At 44.0% G+C, this 23,950-nt stretch overlaps 2 protein-coding genes across 2 annotated transcripts; both read right to left on the reverse strand.

Annotated features, from left to right (window-relative positions):
• Positions 1-1,448: 1,448 nt before the first annotated feature.
• LOC135245042 (solute carrier family 22 member 7-like) lies at positions 1,449-10,736 on the reverse strand. The gene is made up of 10 exons (XM_064317806.1): positions 10,166-10,736; positions 8,771-8,874; positions 8,311-8,465; positions 7,514-7,682; positions 6,848-6,971; positions 6,438-6,547; positions 5,773-5,987; positions 5,280-5,388; positions 3,657-3,868; positions 1,449-2,337 (listed from the first exon to the last, which is right to left on the reverse strand). The coding sequence occupies exons 1-10, from the start codon at positions 10,544-10,546 to the stop codon at positions 2,261-2,263; spliced, it is 1,656 nt and encodes a 551-aa protein (XP_064173876.1). The 5' UTR covers positions 10,547-10,736; the 3' UTR covers positions 1,449-2,260.
• A 1,124-nt stretch (positions 10,737-11,860) lies between these two features.
• Positions 11,861-23,585, reverse strand: LOC135245041 (solute carrier family 22 member 7-like). Its single transcript, XM_064317805.1, has 11 exons — positions 23,458-23,585; positions 21,853-22,267; positions 20,781-20,884; positions 16,975-17,129; positions 16,496-16,664; positions 15,823-15,946; positions 15,620-15,729; positions 15,320-15,534; positions 14,904-15,012; positions 13,833-14,039; positions 11,861-13,459 (listed from the first exon to the last, which is right to left on the reverse strand). Exons 2-11 carry the CDS (start codon positions 22,231-22,233, stop codon positions 13,372-13,374), a joined length of 1,662 nt encoding a protein of 553 aa, XP_064173875.1. The 5' UTR covers positions 22,234-22,267; positions 23,458-23,585; the 3' UTR covers positions 11,861-13,371.
• Positions 23,586-23,950: the final 365 nt, after the last annotated feature.

Raw genomic sequence — 23,950 nt, forward strand, 5'->3', positions numbered from 1 at the left:
AGACGTAAAGTTTACGGATGGAGTTAAAACTCAGCACCTTGCTGTGAAGAGTAAAGCTCTCCCACATTTGGTCTCTGGTGCCGACTCCAGTTCAAAAACCACTTGTCCATCACACCTGTACACCAAATATATATCACAATATATTGAAAAATATATGCTGTAATAATTATCCCTGAATAAAATAGCCCTGAATAAACAGACACATAACATATATTCACAATTGCTTCCCAATATATTGTAATTATTGCTGGATAAAACAAGCAGTCGGTTATTTTCAGATATATGTCAAGTGAGAGTGAGACCAAGACCTGCTTATTTGAAAAAGCACAATGTGTAGAGAGCATACTGTATGTATAGAGTCACAGATTCTAAGCTTAGATGTCAAATATAAGTGGTTTAATCAATGGAAATCAGAGCATTACTACAGGTTTATTTGTTTTTCTGATTCAAAACAGCTCATTCTTAGTTTATCTTATTAATTATTTTTCCTTTCTCTCTTTAATTACATTCTGCTATCTTTGATCATTTGCTATCATGCAGTAGCAGGCTTCCACTTCCACTTCCACTTCCTGTCTCCTGGCAAAAAAAAACCATGTTTATCTCTAAATGTAAATAGAGGGTTTCTAAATCATAGTGTCTGGATTTACAATGATTTATAATATTGGAATTATACATCTGGAAGGAAATTGGTTACTGCTGTAGGCTACTCTGTTTTTGGAGTGTTTCAGGGTTGTTTTGCTTGTAATAGCAATACTATGGGGTGGCATTTGTAAAGAATTACACACTCCGTAACCTGGCTCAATTTTTGCATAGCTGAAATAAAAAGAAGTTATAAGATTTATCATTAACACGTTTATTCTTTAATAAATTAAGTCATGAGAGATATATAAATAAGCACACCATATACTTAATTCTGCTTATGAGAAGATATGAAATTAAAAATGGTTATAGGATTTGTCAGCAGGTTTTCCAAATAAATTAATATGGTCCTGATGAGAAAGATCTAAAGATATTAGCAGTTGTCCAATGTAATAGTTAAGACTCTTTCACTCCGGGGGTGAGAAGGATAGAATCCTGTATATGCAGGATCAGAACAAGTATTCCTGATCAGGCAGAGAATGGGACTCACTGCTGCCCTCTGCTGGTTGGGGAAAGGTGTTGATTGGGTACCAGGGAGCAAGTGAAATATTTTTTACTCCTATAGCAAGAAACACTGATGTGGGTCAAATGAATGGGTTGCATTCACTGCGATATTTGATTGTTTATGCAGTTGTTTTGACAAAAGTAATCCAAAAACAAAAAGGCTCCCAATGACACAGATGAGTTTCATGTCCAATATGAAAAGTACATCTATGGTGCTATTCATACTCATTCATAAACTTACCATTCATGATTTCTAAATCAATCCTATACATAGATAATATCTGTCAATTGAGCAAGTCAGCATGTCAATATGTTCATATTTTTAATTTATCCAGACAGTGTACACAGCCATTTCTGCATTTTACCGTGCCTGTTCTCTGTGAGATCTTACTGAAACACATGAGAATAGTATAATACAAATCAGGAGATTGAGTGCTGCAAATAAAACATGTATTGTAACATTTGGCATATATTACTATATCATAATAAACACAAATAACAATGTGTGCACTCAGCAAAATGAGGTGAATCTGTCCTTGAATGCTAACTAGCATACAGATAGCAGGACATACACAGGAGATTCAAAGCTCAGAGTGTGTGCCATGCGTTTAGAATGGACCGTATGGGCGGCAGGGCGGTACAGTGAGTAGTCCTGTCGCCTCACAACAAGAAGGTCCCGAGCCTGAGGCCTGGCCGAGAGCCTTTCTGTGTGGAGTTTACATGTTCTTGCCACAGTCCACAGACATGCAGGAGGCTACGTGGAGACTCTATGGCCATGCCCAAGTCAGCACACTTGCCTACTATTGAGTATACAGGTGGTGTACGAGTTGTATACTACGCATATACTCGATAGTAGGCAAGTGCCTTGATTCGAACAAAGCCAAAATTGCCTGTAGGTATAAGTGTGAGTGAATGTTGTGTGGGCCCTGCAGTGAATTGGGTGGGTTCCTGCCTCTTGCCCACTGCATGCTGGGACAGGTGTAACCCTCTGCGAGGCTGCCCAGGAATAAGCACCGAGGTTTTTAAAACACAGATGAATGGTTCACGCGCCCGCCCCCCCCCCCCCCCCCCCCCGAATGGCTGGGCTCCATGGTAACCAGGTGCACACGGTTCGCTGTCAGCATTCTCTCTCATCCCCAACAGTCAGAGGCTTCAGTGTTGCATCACTCCTCTCTGGCTTGATAGTCTGACAGCCTTTAAAAGAAAGGGCAAATTTAATTACAACAAAATACCCTTTCAAGGCCCTAAATGTTTTAGTTATTAGTGGTTTAAAAAAAAAAAAAAATTCACAACCACAATTTTGCAAGTCCGTTTTCTTAATTTCTTGTGTTTGTGAAGATGGATCTAAACATCTGCATTTAACTGTGAAGTGTTGGTTGACTCATGTACTGTGTCAATATGTAGATTTACAGTATTAATAAACTGCTATATGCATGTGGTCCATAGACCTGTAGTAGAACCACTCTGTATATTTCATTCTAAACCCCGCCCCTCACGCCCCCCATTCATGACACTCGTTACATGTTCCCCCATCCCAGCACTTTTTGGTCATTTATATTTGTCCTAATATTGTAGCTTGTTCTCCTGCCTGGTTGGCTTGGCAGAGGTTAGGTCAGAATAGTGTTCAAACTGTGTTCTTGGCTAGAAATAGCTGTACAAAATGAGTATCGTATTTTATCGAACCTGTGTTTTGTAGTTGTCCACGACCATGAAATGCACTTTTGTACGTCGCTTTGGATAAAAGCGTCTGCCAAATAAATGTAATGTAATGTAATGTGTGTAATGTGTGTAATGTAATGTGTGTAATGTAATGTAATGTGTGTAATGTAATGTAATGTAATGTGTGTAATGTAACGTGTGTAATGTAATGTAATGTAATGTGTGTAATGTAATGTAATGTAATGTGTGTAATGTAACGTGTGTAATGTAATGTAATGTAATGTAATGTGTGTAATGTAACGTGTGTAATGTAATGTAATGTAATATGTGTAATATAATGTAATGTGTGTAATGTAATGTGTGTAATGTAATGTAATGTAATGTGTGTAATGTAACGTGTGTAATGTAATGTAATGTAATGTGTGTAATGTAATGTAATGTAATGTGTGTAATGTAACGTGTGTAATGTAATGTAATGTAATGTAATGTGTGTAATGTAATGTAATGTAATGTAATGTGTGTAATGTAACGTGTGTAATGTAATGTAATGTGTGTAATGTAATGTAATGTGTGTAATGTAACGTGTGTAATGTAATGTAATGTAATGTGTGTAATGTAATGTAATGTGTGTAATGTAACGTGTGTAATGTAATGTAATGTAATGTGTGTAATGTAATGTAATGTGTGTAATGTAACGTGTGTAATGTAATGTGTGTAATGTGTGTAATGTAATGTAACGTGTGTAATGTAATGTAATGTAATGTAATGTGTGTAATGTAATGTAATGTGTGTAATGTGTGTAATGTAATGTGTGTAATGTAATGTAGAGCAGCAGGGGCTGGTCCTGGTCTTACCGCTCCGCGGCTGCTCGATGTCCTCTATGGTCTCCGGCAGGCGCACGTTGGTGGTCTCGGGGAGCAGACACGCCACCAGGCCGGAGCAGACGGCCGCCGCGCAGAACATGACCTCGGGCAGCGGCCGCCACACGTCGTCCAGCAGCGCGATCAGCGGGGCGATGGACACGCCCAGGCGAGCCACGAAAGAGGTGTAGCCCAGGCCGTTTTGTCTGAGCGAGAGAGAGCAAGAAGCATAACCGACTGCATAAGAAACATGACCGACTGCATAAGAAGCACAACCGACTGCATAAGAAGCATGACCGACTGCATAAGAAACATGACCGACTGCATAAGAAGCACAACCGACTGCATAAGAAGCATGACCGACTGCATAAGAAGCATGACCGACTGCGTAAGAAGCATGACCGACTGCGCAAGAAACATGACGGACTGCGTAAGAAACATGACCGACTGCGCAAGAAACATGACCGACTGCGCAAGAAACATGACCGACTGCGTAAGAAACATGACGGACTGCGCAAGAAACATGACCGACTGCGCAAGAAGCATGACCGACTGCGTAAGAAGCATGACCGACTGCGCAAGAAACATGACCGACTGCGCAAGAAGCATGACTGACTGCGCAAGAAAAATGACCGATTGCGTAAGACCTGATTTATAGCTGGTGCATCAGGCGAGCGGGGTCTGCAGCCAATCAGAAACACCAATCAATCAATCGATCAAACGATCATCATGAGAAGAACCAGCAGCATCACTAGACCCAACTGCCAGATCGGGTTTAAAGGACACAGGGGCCCAGCATTCACTTTAGGGTTCAAATCAGTGCACTTGCCAACCACCGAGTATACTGGTCATATGTATGTCATATATAAATAGTATACTCAATAGTATGCAAGTGCACAGCCCTAAACGGCTGCAGTGTTTCTGGGCTTTTGGAATCCACAACCCCTAAGTGCTCAGGGCCTTAACAGTCTGTGTGGCTGAAGGAAAACCAGAAACACCTGCAGACACTGCGGCCCTCAGCTGCTCTAACGGGCCAGTTAGGCAGCGAGAGACACAGGACACTGCAGCCCACGCCCGCGGCTCCCCAAGGTCACGGGCGGGGTCACTGCAGCCCACGCCCGCGGCTGCCCAAGGTCACGGTCGGGGTCACTGCAGCCCACGCCCGCGGCTCCCCAAGGTCACGGGCGGGGACACTGCAGCCCACGCCCGCGGCTCCCCAAGGTCACGGGTGGGGTCACTGCAGCCCACGCCCGCGGCTCCCCAAGGTCACGGTCGGGGTCACTGCAGCCCACGCCCGCGGCTCCCCAAGGTCACGGTCGGGGTCACTGCAGCCCACGCCCGCGGCTGCCCAAGGTCACGGTTGGGGGTCACTGCAGCCCACGCCCGCGGCTCCCCAAGGTCACGGTCGGGGTCACTGCAGCCCACGCCCGCGGCTCCCCAAGGTCACGGTCGGGGTCACTGCTGTCATAAACAACAGCAAGTGTGTCCCCCTCAGCTGTGTCTCACAGGTAAACCGGTCGCCTCAGATCAGATAGCAAAAAGAAACCGCACACGTTGCATTTCATGCAGTCATATGGTAATGAAGAAGAACAATTGTGACTTTCCTCGTTCACTTACCTGACTACAGTGGGGTAGAGTTCAGCAGTATACAGGAAGACGGTGGTAAAAGAAGTCTCTGAAAAGGTTTTGCCAAGGACGGCGAATACGGTACGAAAAATCCACAAATCTGAGGAGCAGAGTGATAGCACATGGTCAAATCAGCACAAGGTCAAATCAGCACAAGGTCAAATCAGCACAAGGTAAAATCAGCACAAGGTCAAATCAGCGTATTAAACCAGATCTACGCATGGAACAAAACCACTGATGTGCTTGTTTTTGGTTTGCTTTTTTATATTGGTATATTAATTTTATGAGCAATCTCCATTTGCTTGGTGAAAGAGGACAATAGCAGTAAATGTACATTGTAAGCTAATATAAATGTAAATTGCAAAGGGGGCATATAATAAATACTTAAAACGAAAAAGAAAAGAATAATTTGAATGTGATCTTGAGAAAAAAAAACAAATAAAAATGGGGGTGATACACTTGCAGATACATGAAAGATGCATACAGGCAGGAGTAAATAAGTTCACTGCCATGCAGAGTCCTGTCAGCAGCAGTGTTGCAGATTGAGTCGGCCTCCTGCCGATCGCATTCAGGCTGCAGTAGACCATTAACTTGCTGGGAATCTCGATAGCAGCGTAGAGGAACTGGGTCAGGTAGACGTTCAGACCAAATCCTGTGACGTTCAGACTTATTCCATAATAGGTGAAGGCAACTCCAAACCTATAGCAACAAAAAAGATCATCAAACCGTCATTTGACACCAATTTGTGGAAGCAATTTACACAGTGTTACACACCCACATCTACATACACACTGTGTATATTTATATAACATGGCAAAATGATACCGTTGGGACTGGAGCGTGCCAAAACCATCTTGTTAAATAATGTCACATTAAAGCCAGAATCAACTGATGAAACACAGTTTTGTCTAAATAACCATTAAGACAAAACTTAGCTGTCATTCGCTTTTCTTTTCACGGTGTACGCATATTATTTGTAACATTCTAAAATGTTATGCGAGACCGTGCCACCACTTCAGAATTATTCATACGTTAAATTATCCATATGTTCTGCATATTCAGGCACGCTGTACATGGAGTCAATACAGATACTTAGCATTCCCCTAAACTGGAATCCCCCCACCCCCAACCCCACCTGTTTTCACTTACCACACTATCCCAGTGCATATAGCCACTTTCCTCATGTTTGGGGTTCTCACCAGGTCGAGGAAGGTGTAGTTTTTCCCCCTGTTCTCGAGCATCTCCACATTAGAAAGACTCTGCGGGTGAAGTAAGAGTGGGACATCACGTGACAATTCAGGAAAAATCATTTTTCAGTTCAAGAGTTCAAAAGACAATCAGTATCCAACTATTACTTCATCCTTGCCTGTGACATACATCTTAAAGGGAAAACACCTGCAGCCAGCATTATGACTGATTACATGGAGACAATGAGCCCTGGAGTTTGACACACTTGACCTAACGCGCTTGGTGAAAGGAGCACATGCATTCTCTTTGAATGCTATATTGTAAAATACATGTACAGTAGTCATACTGTAAAAAATAAAACAGCCTATTACCTCTGGCTTAAGTGCTGCCATGAACTCCATCCTGTCATTCATCTTGGCACACTTCTCCAAGTACATGTGAGCTTTCTCAACCTGCCCGTTGGCCATCAGCCATCTTGCAGACTCTGGGAGCCACCTGTAATATCAAATACTTAACATTTTATTTATTATAAATTACCAAGGAAACATGGAATAACAGCCCAGTTCTAAAACTCAGATGTAAACTGGTTGTTACTTACTCCATGTTTTAGTGCCATCTTTGAAAACTTTGACATTTTAAAGATACTCATCCAGCCACTATCCATATCCACTTATTTCTGGGCAGGGTCACAGAGGGTGCTGGAGCCTATCCCAGCATGCACTGAGCAAGAGGCAGCAATACACCCTGGACAGGACACCAATCTATCGCAGTAAACTCACATACTCACACCTATGGGCAATTTAGAGTCTCCAAGTAGCCTTACCAATCCAGTTATGGCCATGCATGTCTTTGGACTGTGGGAGGAAACCAGAGTACCTGGAGGAAACCCAGGCGGACACAGGGGGGTAGCCCGCAGTAAACAGAAAGGTTTGCTTTTCACATAATATATAACTTGTTGAATCTGGCACACATTAATTGACAAGTAGACCATTTCACACCATTCTGTTTTACATTGTATATTGCTGCTTGTTACTCACCACCAAATAATAACGGACAAAATCAGTGGTGAAGTGGTCGCAACCACGAGCCATCTCCAGTTATTCACAGAATACGCGATTCCGGAGAGCATCATGTTTCCCACAGACCAATCCAAGCTCACCATGATGCCACCAAAGGTCCTGTGCTTGACGTCAAACCACTCCACACCTGGGAGAATTTAAACAAAGGCGGTGCTTCATATTGGCTTGCAAGTGAGATTACTAGTGAAACTGTGCAGGTGACAACCTCGACAGTGACAATTTTCCATGCGTCTGAACAACATATTTTTTTATCCTCAGTGATCACAAGGTGAAGACATACATGGCGGACCCCTGGCCTGGCAGTAGAATAGCTCTGTGGTACAGCATATAGTGTAAATAAACAAGCAGCTGACAGGAGGTCTTCAAGTTTGGCTGATACATATTTTTCCATAACATGAAGGGAATTACCAGATTTTTTTGTTGATGAGTTTTTACTTAAGGGGTATTCTTCTTAAATTTGGGCCAAACGTTTTGTGCGTTTACATTTTGTCCTCTCAGAACAATACTGTAGCTGACTGGGTTACAGAACACACTGGTCATATCAAAGTCCAGAGTATTTTTAACAAAGCCACCTAATTATACTGACAGCATAACTGACAAATTGCAGGAATGTTTTACACCGGTATGCTGCAGGGAAATGCAAAATCAATAACTGCTCTCAGTTTAACCCACACCAAATCAGACCATTTCCACCACCGTGGAAATTAATGAAAAGTAAACTCTCTAGAAAAACAACAGAAACTTGTTATGCTTACTCAGAACGTAGGAAATTATGCTTATTCCCGTCAGCGAAAATCCAGTAAAAAATCTCATAATTACAAACATCACATAAGATGTTGAGACAGCACTGGCCAGTCCAAAGGTTATTGATGACAGGTATGCTACCAATAGCATAGTCTTCCGGCCAAACCTACAGAAGAATAAAAAAACATCACACTGAAAGAGCATACAATCATCTTGTGTTTTCAACAGTTTATATTTGGACCTGCTATAAAATTAAAAATCACTGGGGAAAAAAAGTGATCATTACCCACTGAAATAAAATTGTGCACGTAGCTAACGCACTTGAAGGAGGGCGCCATTTTGAGCACCATTTTGTTTTGAGCACTCAAGCCGGATTGCAGCGAGGAAGAAAACTGCTTCACCGTTTTGCCTTTTCACGGAGTTCATGTAAGCCTCGTGTTTAGTATACGATCCCGTCGCGTGGACGTTTACCTGTCGCTGAGAGTGCCGAACACCGCCGCCCCGCTCATCACGCCGATGAAGAAGATGGTGGCCGTGGCTTTGTTCATCCCCTTCCTGTCACACACCAGGTCCCACTTTCAGAAACAAATACATATAAATGTCAATAATCTCACAGCCTAACCACAGAGCCTGTAGTACTGCAGCAGGACGAATGCAATCAATGAACAGAGAAGAAGTAAAGACAAAAAAAATGATCAGTTATCTTGTTCATCCCCACCACCATCATCACCATCATCATCATCACCATTATCCCATTACCCTTCATGTTTTCATTTTGTAATGATTGTACCTGCAGGCAACCAAACCACGCCCCCCCCCCCCCCGCCCCCCCAGCCAACCCCCAAACTTATCGCTGTCATGGGTTCCTTCCACCCCCCCTCACCCTTCTGTCCTACCCCCCCCACCCAGGCCAGTATAAAATTCTCTCCAAATTGCCCGGGTCATTCATTAAATAAGGTTAACTAAGGTGAGAACGTCTGCACTGAGGTCACCTCACTGATTCACAAGCTCTCTTTCAGGCATCAGTACCTGGATCAACCTGCCATTCATTCATTCATTCATTCATTCTGCAAACGTCTGATAACAACCAAATCTGTGCGTGTATTGGGCGGGAGCGAAGAAGAAGAAGTCGTAATCAGGGGGAGAAGATCTTCTTCTGCAGCAGTTCTGCCTTCGTCCACATTCAGTCCTACACTGAGATACAAAGAGGTGCGTTCATTTCCAATGGCATTATCTGAGGGGACGGATTAGAGTGCTTTGGCAACAGTCAAAACTCAAAATGTTTAACTGCACAACGTTGCCACATCGCATGCATAATTAAGATATTTGAGGCTTCGGTTCCTGGAAGCTTTCAAAAATAACTGTATTTAAAATAATCACTTTTGCAGTAGTCTAGATAGAGGGATCCTGGAGGGGTTCTGGCCAAGCTCTCTCACGGCAGTGAGAAGTTTAACCAAACAAACCTTATGTGGGTTTCAGTGGAATGTAACAGCCTGTGCTGAATGTTAACATGAGTGAAAGATATATACGCCTTGCGGGACGGGGATTCCAGCCATCTATTTGTGTGAATCGACACCCTCTCTAAGATACTATATGCTTTATTGATATACTTTATGACTATGCTTTATAAGATATGATTAATTCTGCAGAATGATTATCTAGTTTTTTTTCCCAACGTACGTTCTCCTACCAACCTTTGGAGTCTGTCATCAAACAACCATTCATATACTCGTGAACTAATGTCAATCTCCAGCCAGGCCCTTCAACACAGATACACACACGCATACACACACACACACACACACACACACACACACTTTAAAGTCCTATTGAATATTGGCACTTGGAAGACTGAATGAGGTTTACCTCTGTTGCTAAAGTTGTTGAAAAAGTGCTGTTGTCATACACCCATCCGTACAGACATGGGACTGCAGGTATCTCAGTAGCGTTGGAAGAGTTGTGCAGCAGGTGGAACTGAGGCTCTCTGAACATCCTACAGGAGCTCAGAGTCCCGTCTTCCTGCGTTGGAATGCTGACGGTCAGCCGCTGATCCAGGGTCAGATTCGCGAAGGCGTCCCCGTCGTCCAGACCGCGGATGTGGCAGCGGTGATCCGGCACGGCCGCCATGAAGTTATTCAGGAGGAAGTTACACGGCAAAGTAATCCGAGACACACTCTGAAGGAGAATAATCATCACCTGAAATTTTCCAAAACCATTTATTCCTACGAGAATATCTTCAAACTTCATTTTAAATCTCGGATTACTCAAAGCAGGGACAGAACTAGACAAAGTAGGACGATGTCATTGAGCCTCTTTAGTAGTTCTTCTTTCTCCTGGGGTGGGTGTTACATTTTCTACTAGCCAAAAAGTTCAAACTTCAGAGTTCAGTCAAAAGCTTATAATTAAACGAAGACAACATGGACAACCCAAATCAAGCCAAAAATGACAAATGACCAACCTGACAAACCAAATACACGTAAGTCCAATGTGCAACGCGCCCTGAGTCTAAAAGATCACATGCAAACGATGCCAGCTGGAAGACACAGTAAAAAAGTTACATAAAAAAAGACAAAAGTAAAAGAAATAAGATAACTGACATGGATGAATTTGCCATTCTTTCTCTCATACACACATGCACACACATTTTGTGACATTACCTATTACCTTGTAGTTTAATAATCAGTTTACTTTTAATAATCAGAGTTAAGTTTCATAATCAATTCCTTCTCTGAACAATGTTACATTCCTGAAGATTGTTATTGTTTGTTTGATTTTATATCATAATAATCTTTAATATGAATGAAGGAAAAAAGACTAATACGGACGGATATAATGGACAGATATGAAAAACATAAAACAATCATAACGGCAAACAGTAACACCATTACTGCCAATAAAGCCAGGAACCAGGGGTGGGAAAAATGTACTAATACCATAAATTTACCTAAAATACCTTATTTACCTTACCACTACCCTAAATCTACACTCACTAAGTCCTACAGATTAGGCTATTTCTAATGTGATAACTGCCCATTCTAGAGCTCCTGAACCTTAAGCTTGACACAGGATATTCAAAACATTAAATATCCTGTATCAGGTTAAAATAAATAAGCACACCAAAGTTTATTTAAAAACTAAAGAATTATGGGACTTAGGCCACTGTCCCATAATTAAGGGAAGTAGATGTGTAGGTATTAAGAAGCTTTCATATGTAGCCTACTGTATTCCCTATGCTGAAAATCTATATCTTTTATATAGATTAGATATTAGATTGAAATGAACATCTCACAGGAACTCAGATTCCCAACTTCCTGTGCAGCCTCTCGGTCATCATCCCGCTTGTACAAAGGCTTTTCAACAAAAAGCATAATTATAGCTAATAATGCAATATATGTGACTCTCCTGTAATGGGAACATTATTTAAGTAATCCAGCAGATATGCCAAGCCCTATAACAGCACCGAATGCATCTTTCTTTAGGTCAAATGGTCTCACAGCATATGCTCGGCAGTGATTCTGTAGGTGAGATTGAGCAGAAGAGAAACAAGCACGAAGATCAGTCTGCATTTCTACTGTTGTTTTATTCAAGCAAACTTTCACAAGTCCACATCAATTTGTTTTTATCTATGAAAGAAAATGTATACAATTTGTGGAGCATTCCAAGCACAGCATAATATTGCTCCAGGTTGTACTGCTGTGTATTATTTGCTTATATATCTTGAATATATATATGTACATTCACATCGGTCCCATCTCTATTGAACTCTTCATACCTTAATACATCTTAATACATACATTTCAAATGTTTAAATGTCATTTTAATGTCCATTCTTTCCACTGCATATGTAACTGCTCTAGTCTGAGCTTTGTTACCAAGGAACAGGCTCCTGCGTGATACTAACCAATCAAAGTAATTAACCCGGTAAGGTGTGAGATCACAAATATGTGATTAGAATGTTCTTCACTGAACATTCTAATGCTGATGTAACAATCACAACTGGCAATTGAAAGCAATGGAATTCTAGAACACTGACTCGGACCTACTCTTCAAAGGGGAAAAGTATGTATCTGGTACTCCCTGGTACTGTATTTGAAGGGAAACTGAATTGTCCTTCAGTTCACAAGTTTCAAAGCATTTTAGTTTAACCAAACCTTCATAAGCAGGCCATTTCAGTTTCCCTTGAAATACTGTACCAGAGAGTAACAGAGTACCAAACTTTAATCAATCAATCAAATTTTATTTACATAGCGTATTTCACAGCAATTGTCACAATACGCTTCACAGACAACCCTGGCCTAAACCCCCACAGGAGCAAGCCTAAAGCAACTTTTAAGGCATGGTTTGGAAATCAATCATTTCCATTCAGGAAAAGAACGTTCAGGGAATTTTTCCGCTGACACATTGCATTTTAGTGTTACCCAACCTTAATGAGCAGACCATTTCAGTTTCACGCAAAATACAGTGCCAGATATATACATTAACCCGTTGAAGAGCAGGCTGTTTGAATCATTTTTTTCCCTATGGCTCTCCCCCCACATACTCTGACTATTGGACATCTGGGCCACAGGAAGTGTGACTGGTAAAATGAGCTACCATCACGTAACAAAGCAGGAGGTTGTGAAAGAGACCTTCACAGCATGATTTACAGAAAATAACATGATTTTACTGTAAATAATTAAAGAATACAGAAGGCTTCCTGAAATGTAAATCATGCACAAACACATTTCTTTGGTCATTCTTTGGTCTAACTACAATGTACTTTGTCCTCACTTTGTGAAGAACCAATTTAAGCCTGTGCAACCATCGTGTGATTAAAGAGCATGGGACATGCATAAAGCATGCATAATGTTTCATGTGACGTAGACATACCAATTGTTTTCACTTGTTCGAAAACAGCTGGAACATGCCAAGGTAGAAAGATGTGAGGATCCTTCAGTTAAATGAAGCAAAAAAAGCATAAATTCAACTGTTTGGCGCCTCACGTGTGTCCTTTTGGCATTTCACTTGTTTTTCCAGGTCACCCGGTGTTCGGAAAACGAATTGGAAGCTGTCACAGGAGACCTCCGGTAACGTTAGACGCCATTTTCAGTGGCTTCGCTGGTTAATGGTTTCAGAGGAGAGTCATTCTTTTCTTGGGTGGGTGGATGCACTGACCTTTTCCTGGAATAAAGCCATTGCTTCATCACCAATCAGAATACTTTACAAAAGCATAACACGTGCAGAAACTTAGTCTGACTTAGTGGAGACTATACGGGTGAGTTCCCATGGTCTTGGGTGACCAGTTTGTCCCGATTACTGACAGTTTGGTGCCATTGGTTTTGTGGTAATATGGGCATTCAATATACACACGCACGCGCACGCGCACGCACACACTCACGCACACGCGCGCACACACTCACGCACACGCGCGCACATGCTCACATATGCACACACACACACACGCACGCGCGCACACACACGCACGCGCGCACACACACACACACACACATATGCTCACATATGCACACACACACACAACTCCTTTTGGCTGTACCTGGTTTGTTCGACGTCCTCTATGGTCTCTGGCAGGAGCTCGTTGTGAGTTTCCGGCAGCAGCGAGGCCAGCAGCCCAGTGGAAATGGCGACTAAGCAAAGAATGACTTGTGGGAGGAGCTTCCACACATCGTCCAATAGCATGATCAGAGGAGCAATGGACACGCCCAGGCGAGCCGTGAAGCTGCTGTACCCCAGGCCATTTTGTCTGGATGAACAATAATTTCAGCTCTTTTAAAAGTCTGCATAATATGACTCCAGCAGCATTTCATAACAAATATACATTATTTACACTTTCTGGTAAACGGCTCACATGTGTGATCTTTGATCTGTAATGGAATTTAATTGTTTTCTTTACGTGCCTAGTGGATGTCTAAACCCTATATGAGAAGTACAGTGGTCAAAAAGGTTAATTAAACAACAAGCTGAGATTGCTTTCCTTGAACCTTCCTGTTGGTTTTTGCCTATACCAGTCAACTTTTTTGCTTTTAAAGACTGTTTTTGTTCTTAAACACAATGGAGGACTGTGCTATTGCATTTCTGTCTTCAAGGTCCGCTTTCTTGAAGGGACACTGACTGATGCTGGTATCCAGGGTTATGGCTGATGTCAATTAAAGCACCCATTCAAATGAATCCCTTTGAAATGGTTTCAAATAGAGTCAGTGTCTTAAAAAGACTATAGATGCTGAATTATAGGCCAGTCAAGCGCTGGGTGATCAGCTGAAAAATGTATCGTATTTACGGTGTGTCACCTGCAGTAACCCTTGGTTCAAGGAGCCATAGAACTTAAGTTCAAAGGGAATTACGATGTCACAATTTAGTCATTTAGCAAATGATTTAAGCCAAACCGACTTACAATGCAAATTTCACCAGTAATTATTCAGTCTAACGGTAGATAATCACCTCACAACTTTATCTCTTTAATGTCACAACAGCAAATCCCAAAGCTGCTTCTTATGCAGCAGATTCAACATTGTTAAATAACACCCACTGAAGTGGTTAGATTTCATAATGTCATACGTATAGTCATTCGTTTGTTTGTTTGTTTGTTTGTTTCTACGGGGGTTCTTGCCTGACGACGGTGGGGTAGAGCTCAGACGTGTACAGGAAGACGGACGTGAAGGAGGCCTCAGACAGCCCTTTCCCCAGCACGGCCACGATGGTGCGGAAGTACCACATGTCTGAGCAAAACAGACAAAACAGGAGGAAATCACACGACTGGAAGGTCTGTGCCAAACACTAACGCCCACGGGCATGCTCTCCAAACCGTGCGTTCGTAGATGTGGATAGCTGTGGATGCATGAACACAGTACACATATAAATGGATAAAATAGGGGGTTATCCTTGCCACTGTACAATGTATACATCTTTACTTTGTGGCTTATCAAATGCAATGTAAAAACACAGAGGTAGCACAGGCTCTTCAGTGGAAAATGCTTCAGTAGGACTGCTCGTGTTCTTGTGATACTGGAGTAGTTGAGACCCCACCTTTGGGAGTGATGATGTTGATGGCGATGCACACCCCCGTCAGAATCAGTGTGCCCACTTGTGTCTTCCTTCGGCCAATCGCGTTCAGGCTGAAGTAGACGAGCACTTTGGCGGGGACCTCGATCGCCCCGTAGATGAAGTGGGTGAGATACATGCTCAGACCGAAGCTGGTGATGTCCAGGCTGATCCCGTAATACGTGGAGGCGACGCCGTACCTGTCCACAAAGGTGAGGGAAGGTCATGTGACACAACCAACGGGTGAAGAAGAGCAGTGAAAATGATTTGAGCTGAGACACTGACCACAGGACACCAGTGACAGCAACACGCTTCCTCATGTTCGGAGTTTTCACCAGGTCCAGATAGGTGTACCTCTTGTTTTTGTCATTGACTGTCACAACATTGGACAGAGTCTGCGAAAGACAGAAGCCAGCCAATGGTTTTGGGCTCGTTTTTATTTTATGATTTAATTTATTTTGAAAACAGAAGAAGAGCGTGTGACTTACCTGTAACTTGATTTTAGACGCAGCCTCCTTTTTATTATTAAAAGCAGCACATTTCATCAAGTATTTGTGGGCCGTCTCCACCTTCCCATTGGCTATCAGCCACCTGGCTGACTCTGGAATCCACCTGTACAGAACACAGTCATTAACACACTGATGTGCACCGGATATAGAGTATGAATATAAGTCACTGTAACTGAGAAATTTGGTTCACTGTTCGAAGTTTAACCGACCATTGTGACTTAGCAGTGAGCGGCCCAAGACTGTCCCTGGCTATCCCTCAGAACACATATTCAGTACATTAATATTCTCTCGCTCCTGTTTAGAGCTGTAATGGTAACAGGATGGTTGTGGGTTCAAAACACACGCAAGACGTTGCCAGCATGACCACGCTTCAGTAAGGACGAACCCGTTTAATTTAATAAAAATGCACGTTGCAGCCACGTTTCGAGTTTCCAGAACTGGCAGATGCCTTTACTCAGGTGACACAGCTTACACAGAGTTGTCATAATTAATTTTACTCCGCTGGGTATTCACTGATGTTAACCAGGTTAAGTACGCTGCTCAATGAAGCAACAGGAATCAAACCTCCGCTGCTCGAGCCCACTTCCCTAGCCCCTGGACCGCCACCCGTGCTGCTCTCTAACGAGCGGGCGCGTGATGCTGTATTTCTTACCACCAGGTGATGATCGCCAGCCCCAGAGGGGCAGTGACTGCAATGATCAGCAGTCTCCATTCATTCACAAAATACGCGAAGCCCGCCAACATCATGTTGCCCAAAGTCCATGACATGCTGCCCAAAACTCCGATAAAGGCCCTGTTCTCTTTTTCCACCCACTCGATGCCTGAGGAAAAGCAACAGAAGAATAAAACAGTAATATATATATATATATATAACTCTAACCCCAGTTATATTTCAGCCATTGCTTCATAATATAGGAGAATATAGAGAATAAGTCCAAGCACAGGGAGAATTACTGTGAGCCATGTAATTTATACAGGGAAGTAAAGAACACGGATGGGGCATCACTGGTAGAGATGGATCATGAAGCCTCAGATAAGTTGTGTGTCTAACTTTGAGCTGTAATGCCACATGCAGTTCAATGTAAGCACTATTCTCAGGCAGCGTAATGCTGGTGTGTGGAAAGCACTCACTGAGGACAATTGAGATGATGCTTATCCCCGTGAGGCCAAATCCAGTGAAAAATCTCATGATGCCGAACATCAAGTAGGACTTTGAAAAAGCGCTCGCGAGCCCAAAGGAGATCGATAACAGATAAGACACGAGCAGCATGGTCTTCCGGCCAAATCTGCAAACAGGGAAAAACACAGATGATTGTTTTGATTGTGCATGCTTACTTAACAGTGTGAAATAGTTTTCCTCAAACTCACAGTGACACAGAAATGGTACAAAAACATTGCATTCAGTCGAAGAACACAATTAGGGAAAATAATAAACAAATAAAAAAATAACAAAATAATAAATCGCATTTAAAAAGATTAACTAAATTTGAGAAATGTCTGCTGCACCACGACTGTGTTCATGATTACACCTACTACCCTTAAAAATAATTTAATTTAATTATTGCTCTTAAGATATTCAATAATATTGTTATGTTTGCTCGTTTCCCATTGGCTGAATATTTAAGTACCATGTGACTGGCCTGGACCAGTGAGGGGTGCAAAAACGAAGGAGGAAGGACGGCAGAGGAGGGAACCTGGGGCAGAGGAGGGAACTGACGGGCAGAGAGGAACCTGATGGGGCAGGGGAGGGAACCTGACGGCAGAGAAGGGAACCTGACGGGGCAGAGGAGGGGAACCTGAGGGGCAGAGGAGGGAACCTGACGGGCAGGAGGGAACTGACGGGAGAGGGGAACCTGACGGGGCAGAGGAGGGGAACCTGACGGGGCAGAGGAGGGGAACCTGACGGGGCAGAGGAGGGGAACCTGACGGGGCAGAGGAGGGGAACCTGACGGGGCAGAGGAAGGGGTATTTTAGTCTCACAGTTGTATAAATGCAGACCGGTTGTTTACTTGCAATACACCTTACTGCATTTTTTACTTTTATTTTTTACTTTTTATTTCAAGTTTTTGGAACACAGTGCATGAAAACGTTTTTCATGCACTGTGCATGCAAATTAACGCTTACATTTTGATTATTATTTCACAGAGCAAGCATCTGTGAGCACACAGTTTCTGATGGTAAGACCATTCTTTTCAACGAGAGAAATGTTGCGTTACTTTTCTCACTGGACTGAATTGCCACCTCCTGGCTGTGTCTGCTATGTTGCTTGCGACCTGTCTGAGCCTCTCTGGTCTGAGCAGGGCGTCTGGTGTACGCTGTGGGCTACGAAACTATGTAATCCAGCGCAATTAACGCACAGGCATCGTACAACCGACACGTGCCACGCAGCAGTGAAGAAGCGCGATTTCACAAGGACAGATTTATATCCACCCGAGCAACGGATGCAGTGTGATTGCATGGGTACAGCGATTTAAACTTTTATTTGTTTTATTTTATTATTATCTAAAAATCTTACATTTTGGTGTGCACTAGTCTCTATTGTTTTGTTTTACTTTAAAAAAATGTTTTGTAGTACATTCTTTCTTGTCAATCACATTTGCATTGTATGGAAAGCACACTGCACTTGTATGAAAGGTGCTATATAAATGAAGTTTGATTGATTGATTATATAGCATTTTACAGCTGTATAATCCATTTTAGTATGTGTCATTGAAGGGAATGCAGAGAGAACCTGTGTGATTTGGAATTTCATGCCAAGCTTTGTTAAAAGCCAACAGTAAAAAGGCCATTGTAGCATTTTAGAGTGAATTTTCTGCTCTGAACGAACCTTTTAAGATTTATACTGGTCAGAGGAAAGCACACTAGTTATTTCAAATAAATAAGAAAATAGTAATGTAAAGGTTTTATGCTCTTTCTCCCCTGTCAGAAGGAGAAGACTTCCCCAGACTTACTCAAAGACTGTGAATGTGACTGTGTCTATCATCCACAGCAGTTATGTCACTGGGTTTATTTCTCTCACAGTCCACCCTCCTGTGATCATGTTGGTTCAAGCCCTCAGGTTCCACCTCCTCACTCCTATGAGTGTTTACCCAGCTGACAGACTGGGGGGTGGGGGGTCTCTGGGTGGGTGAAAGGACAAATGTGTTTTTTCAAAGTGTAGTTATAGATAAAACCTTAAAGTTGCAGGCAAAAAGAAAAATGTCCTCAAAAGTGACTGAATGAACAAAAAGCAAACATTGAACAAACAATGGAAATATTACAAAAGGCCCACCCAAAAAAACGGTACAAAATCAAATAAAATGAGTAAAATCACATAAAACACGCCAAGAGAGGTTCTGCAGCACCTTCCATCAAACTGCTGAAGCCAAGCACCTCTGAACTCGGTTTGCACTCAGAAGAGTCACCGTAAACTTGTTTGATGCTGGAAGTCTCGTTGGTGGCCAGTAGAGTGTGATCTTCCCTCTGGACTAAAAATCCAACGCCCCATTATAAGTTGTGCCTTGAACCTCTTCACCCGATGTGTTCGTAAGGCTACCCCAATAGCAGCCGTCAGATCGGACCCCAGCATTATACAGGAATGGCCAGAAGCAACGCAAGGGCTTATGGCTGATGATGATATTGTGACCTGAACCGCTGATCGCAGAAGGAGGCTGACAACTAAGTACATTGTGACTCTCCAATGACGGGTAAGATCTCCGCAAAGAGACAACCTGAGGCAGGGGTGAGTTCAACCCCTCAAGTCATCACTAATATAACGTGTCAAGGCTTGAGCAAACAACAGGAGGGACTGAAGAGAGGAGAGTTTTCTCCAGCAGAACTAGCAGTCTGTACAACACAAAATTCCGAGGCCTTGCAGCAGGGCCCCCTCCGTCTCCAGGCACCGAATCTTCCAAGGACAACAAGCAATATTGCGTGCCTGCGTGTGTGTTTTCTTTCTCTCTGTCTCTTATGCATTTCTGTAAGTCCAAACTGGGGAGCTTGGCCTTTCTCCTTATCCTCCCCCCTGCCATCCTGCCAGACAGGAAACAGCTATGACACCATGCTGCCCAGGACTCTGAAAGCAACTGATAGATAAAAGACTAAACTATTTTTTCTGATTTAAGACTAAGAGGTCACCGTGTGCTCATTCAGTAATCATGCTGTATGACTAGATCCAGCCAATCATTTACTTTGTTAAATCTTAATTTATGATTATGTATTAACCATGTACCAATCAGACATAGAATTATGTATGTTATGCTCAAAACACTTTTTTGCTTATATAAGCAGGGACCGCCCCTGCTTTCTTCAGTTTGAGCTTGTCCACCTTGCTGTGTGTAGGTACCGAACTCTTTCTACAGAAATAAATCCTATTTCTTATATGAACTTGCCTCGTCATGCCTGTTTATTCATAGGGGAGATTTTTCTCTGCCCAGAAGAGACACAATGGGGACACAGAGTTTTAGGAGGTTCCTGTTCCGTCCCTGTAACCCCCTCCATGAACACCCTAGTAACAAGTTTGGTTGAAAATCCCCAGTGATCATCACATTACAATACATGCATTTAGCAGACGCTCTTATCCAGAGAGACTTACACAACTTTTCCATAGCATTTACATTGCATCCATTTATACAGCTGGATATATACTGAAGCAATGCAGGTGAAGTACCTTGCTCAAGGGTACGACGGCAGTGTCCTACCCGGGAATCGAACCTGCGACCTTTTGGTTACAAGACCCATTGTACTACACTACCGCCTGACCTGCAGGAGTGTTTGCACGGCGTGCCTGAATGTAAATGGTGAAAGTATTTCACGTGTGCGTTTGGCCCAGGTGTGAAAGCCAGTAGACGTGTGCTCCTCACCTGAAGGTCTGAAGGTGGCCCAGGTGTGAAAGCCAGTAGACGTGTGCTCCTCACCTGAAGGTGTGAAGGTGACGCAGGTGTGAAAGAACGGCCTACCTGTCGGAGAGAGTGCCGAACGCCACGGCTCCACACATCACGCCGATGAAGAAGATGGTGCCGATGGCTTTGTTCATCCCCTTCCTGTCACACACCAGGTCCCACTTTTAGAGAGAGCGGAGACACAGGTGAGCTCCTGGGCTGTTACCTGCAGCTGCAGAACCCAAAACATTACTGGACCCCACATACCCACAGCATTACTGCACCCCACAGCATTACTGCACCCCACATACCCACAGCATTACTGCACCCCACAGCACTACTGCACCCCACATACCCACAGCATTACTGTACCCACAATAGCACCCCACAGCATTACTGCACCCCACAGCATTACTGCACCCCACATACCCACAGCATTACTGCACCCCACAGCATTACTGCACCCCACATACCCACAGCATTACTGTACCCCACATACCCACAGCATTACTGCACCCCACATACCCACAGCATTACTGCACCCCACATACCCACAGCATTACTGCACCCCACATACCCACAGCATTACTGCACCCCACAGCATTACTGTACCCCACAGCATTACTGCACCCCACATACCCACAGCATTACTGTACCCCACATACCCACAGCACTACTGCACCCCACAGCACTACTGCACCCCACATACCCACAGCATTACTGCACCCCACATACCCACAGCATTACTGCACCCCACATACCCACAGCATTACTGTACCCCACATACCCACAGCACTACTGCACCCCACAGCACTACTGCACCCCACATACCCACAGCATTACTGCACCCACATACCACAGCATTACTGCACCCCACATACCGGATTATGACCAATGATTAGCTTCTACCACATACCCACAGCATTCTGCATCACATACCACAGATACTGCACCCCACATACCCACAGCATTACTGCACCCCACATACCCACAGCATTACTGCACCCCACATACTGGAATTATGACCGAATGATTATGGCTTCTATTGTGGTTTATTTCTGTATATCGATATTATGTCTGCATAATGGACACATCTAAGCATCAAAATATATGGTCTTAAAGTTCATGTATTGAAAGGAAAAAGATTTACCTCCGTTGCTACAGTTGATGCAAAAGTGCTGTTGTCATACACCCATCCGTACAGACATGGGACTGCAGGTATCTCAGTAGCGTTGGAAGAGTTGTGCAGCAGGTGGAACTGAGGCTCTCTGAACATCCTACAGGAACTCAGAGTCCCGTCTTCCTGCGTTGGAATGCTGACGGTCAGCCGCTGATCCAGGGTCAGATTTGCGAAGGCGTCCCCGTCGTCCAGACCGCGGATGTGGCAGCGGTGATCCGGCACGGCCGCCATGAAGTTGACGAGGAGGAAGTGGAGGGGGAGAATAACCCGGGGAATGAACAGCAGTGTGATCATCAGAACCTGATACCTCCCGAAGCCGTTCAAATCGGCCAGCACGTCTTCAAATTTCATCCTGGCGCTCGAAACAACGGAGAGAGAGATCGACCTGTTTGCGGTAAAAAAAAAAGAGAGAGTGAATCTGTCACCAGTATATGGCTGGAAAGAAGTAAGATGGCCAGTACTCCACTGCTGGGACCACTGTTTGTCTAGGGCAAGGATTGTCTTTTTATGTACGAGTCAAACATTGCACTTAGTTAACATTCTCTTCCCACCTTGCGGCGCTCATTAACTTTCAAAACCGGTTGTCATTGGTTTAGAGGAAAGGCGGCGGCCTTGTTTTTAAGGACAGGTACATGCTACGGACACAGCAGTCCAGACCAGCTGTTCCCAACTTTGGCCCTGGTGGTGAGCCTGTGTATGCTCATTTTCATCTGCTAGAGCCAATCTCGAGCCAAATTAAGACCACTGAAAACATCTTGTCGTTTACAAGTTTTCCTTAAACCTATGACCACGTTACAGGTGTGGCGTGCTCCATTTAGCTTGCCTTTGACCTTTGACCTTTGACCTGAATCGGATTGATCGGAATGCCTGGGACGTGAATAGGGGACATTTGCTCTTCATGGAACACAAAGCTATTTCTGACACAACGTGGACTTGAGAGGGTAAAGCATCCTTCAGTCCACATAGAGCGTCTAATTAGTCGCAATTAACTGCTTATTGCCATTATGGGGTTTTAATTCTGGCTGGAAGGAAAAGCAGCTCACACAGGAAGCAGCCGGGACCAGGGCTGAGAGCCGCTGATCTACAGTCCTCTTCAGCCTCTCGAACCCCCATATTTCAGAGCGAGCTTCTGTCCCACCGGCTGTCTCTGCACAAGACTCCGGGAGGAAGCCGCTGGAACTGGGGGTGTCTGCTCTGATATGAGAAGAGCCCCAGCGCTGATACAAGGCTTTACTTACAGGCCAGCGCTAAAAAAAAGCTATCTACACCAGTCAGTGCAGAGCTGAGCTAGAACCAAAGCCTGCACCCACACGGCTCTTCCTGCTGGAGACCAAACGCTCCTGCTCTGAGCCTTGCCACCACCACACAGTCTCCAGGTCAGGGGCTGTGCACTTTAAACAATAAACACCGCAAATTTAGATTTCCTTACAGGCAGGATCTCACAACAGCTCACAACTCAGTTCATTATTGCCTCCACAAATCTGCACCAGCTCCTGGAATGTTTCTCTGCCATAGCACAAGAACAGCTTACAGTAACCATAACGCAGTAATAACACTGTGAATGAATTAGCTCACCTGTGCTCTGCACGAGGCCTGGACTACTGTTCTCTCAGCACCTCTGGGCTCCTCCACGGACTAGTCTTCCCTCGGTGGAAAAAAAATGCAGCTCCCAGTCCCGTCTGAATTATCTTCCAGTGCGATTGATGAGATCCCTTTGGATTCAGCCGAGAATTATCCCCCCTCCCCCCACCCCCCGCCCCCCCCTGTCCCCCCCCGTCCCGCAGACTCAGCCCCAGCCCCACAACCCCTACAGCCCACTGTACACAGACTCCAACCCCCATTCTCTCAGAACCAACCCCCCCCCCCACACTGAGCTGACCGCACTGACACTGCTTGCCTGCTCTCTGACCAGGAGGGGGCGCTACAGTGTGCATAATGCTGAGTGTTTGTGAAGACAATAGTGCAAAGTAGCGGCAGTCGAATCGGGTCTGTGATTAGCATATCCAAGCAAGGCGCAGTGTGTCTTTGTTTCAGGGCTGCGATGTACTGTACACGCTGCAAACAATCG

The sequence above is a fragment of the Anguilla rostrata genome, chromosome 18 (assembly GCF_018555375.3).
Source record: "Anguilla rostrata isolate EN2019 chromosome 18, ASM1855537v3, whole genome shotgun sequence".
In the NCBI taxonomy this organism is placed as follows: Eukaryota; Metazoa; Chordata; class Actinopteri; order Anguilliformes; family Anguillidae; genus Anguilla; species Anguilla rostrata.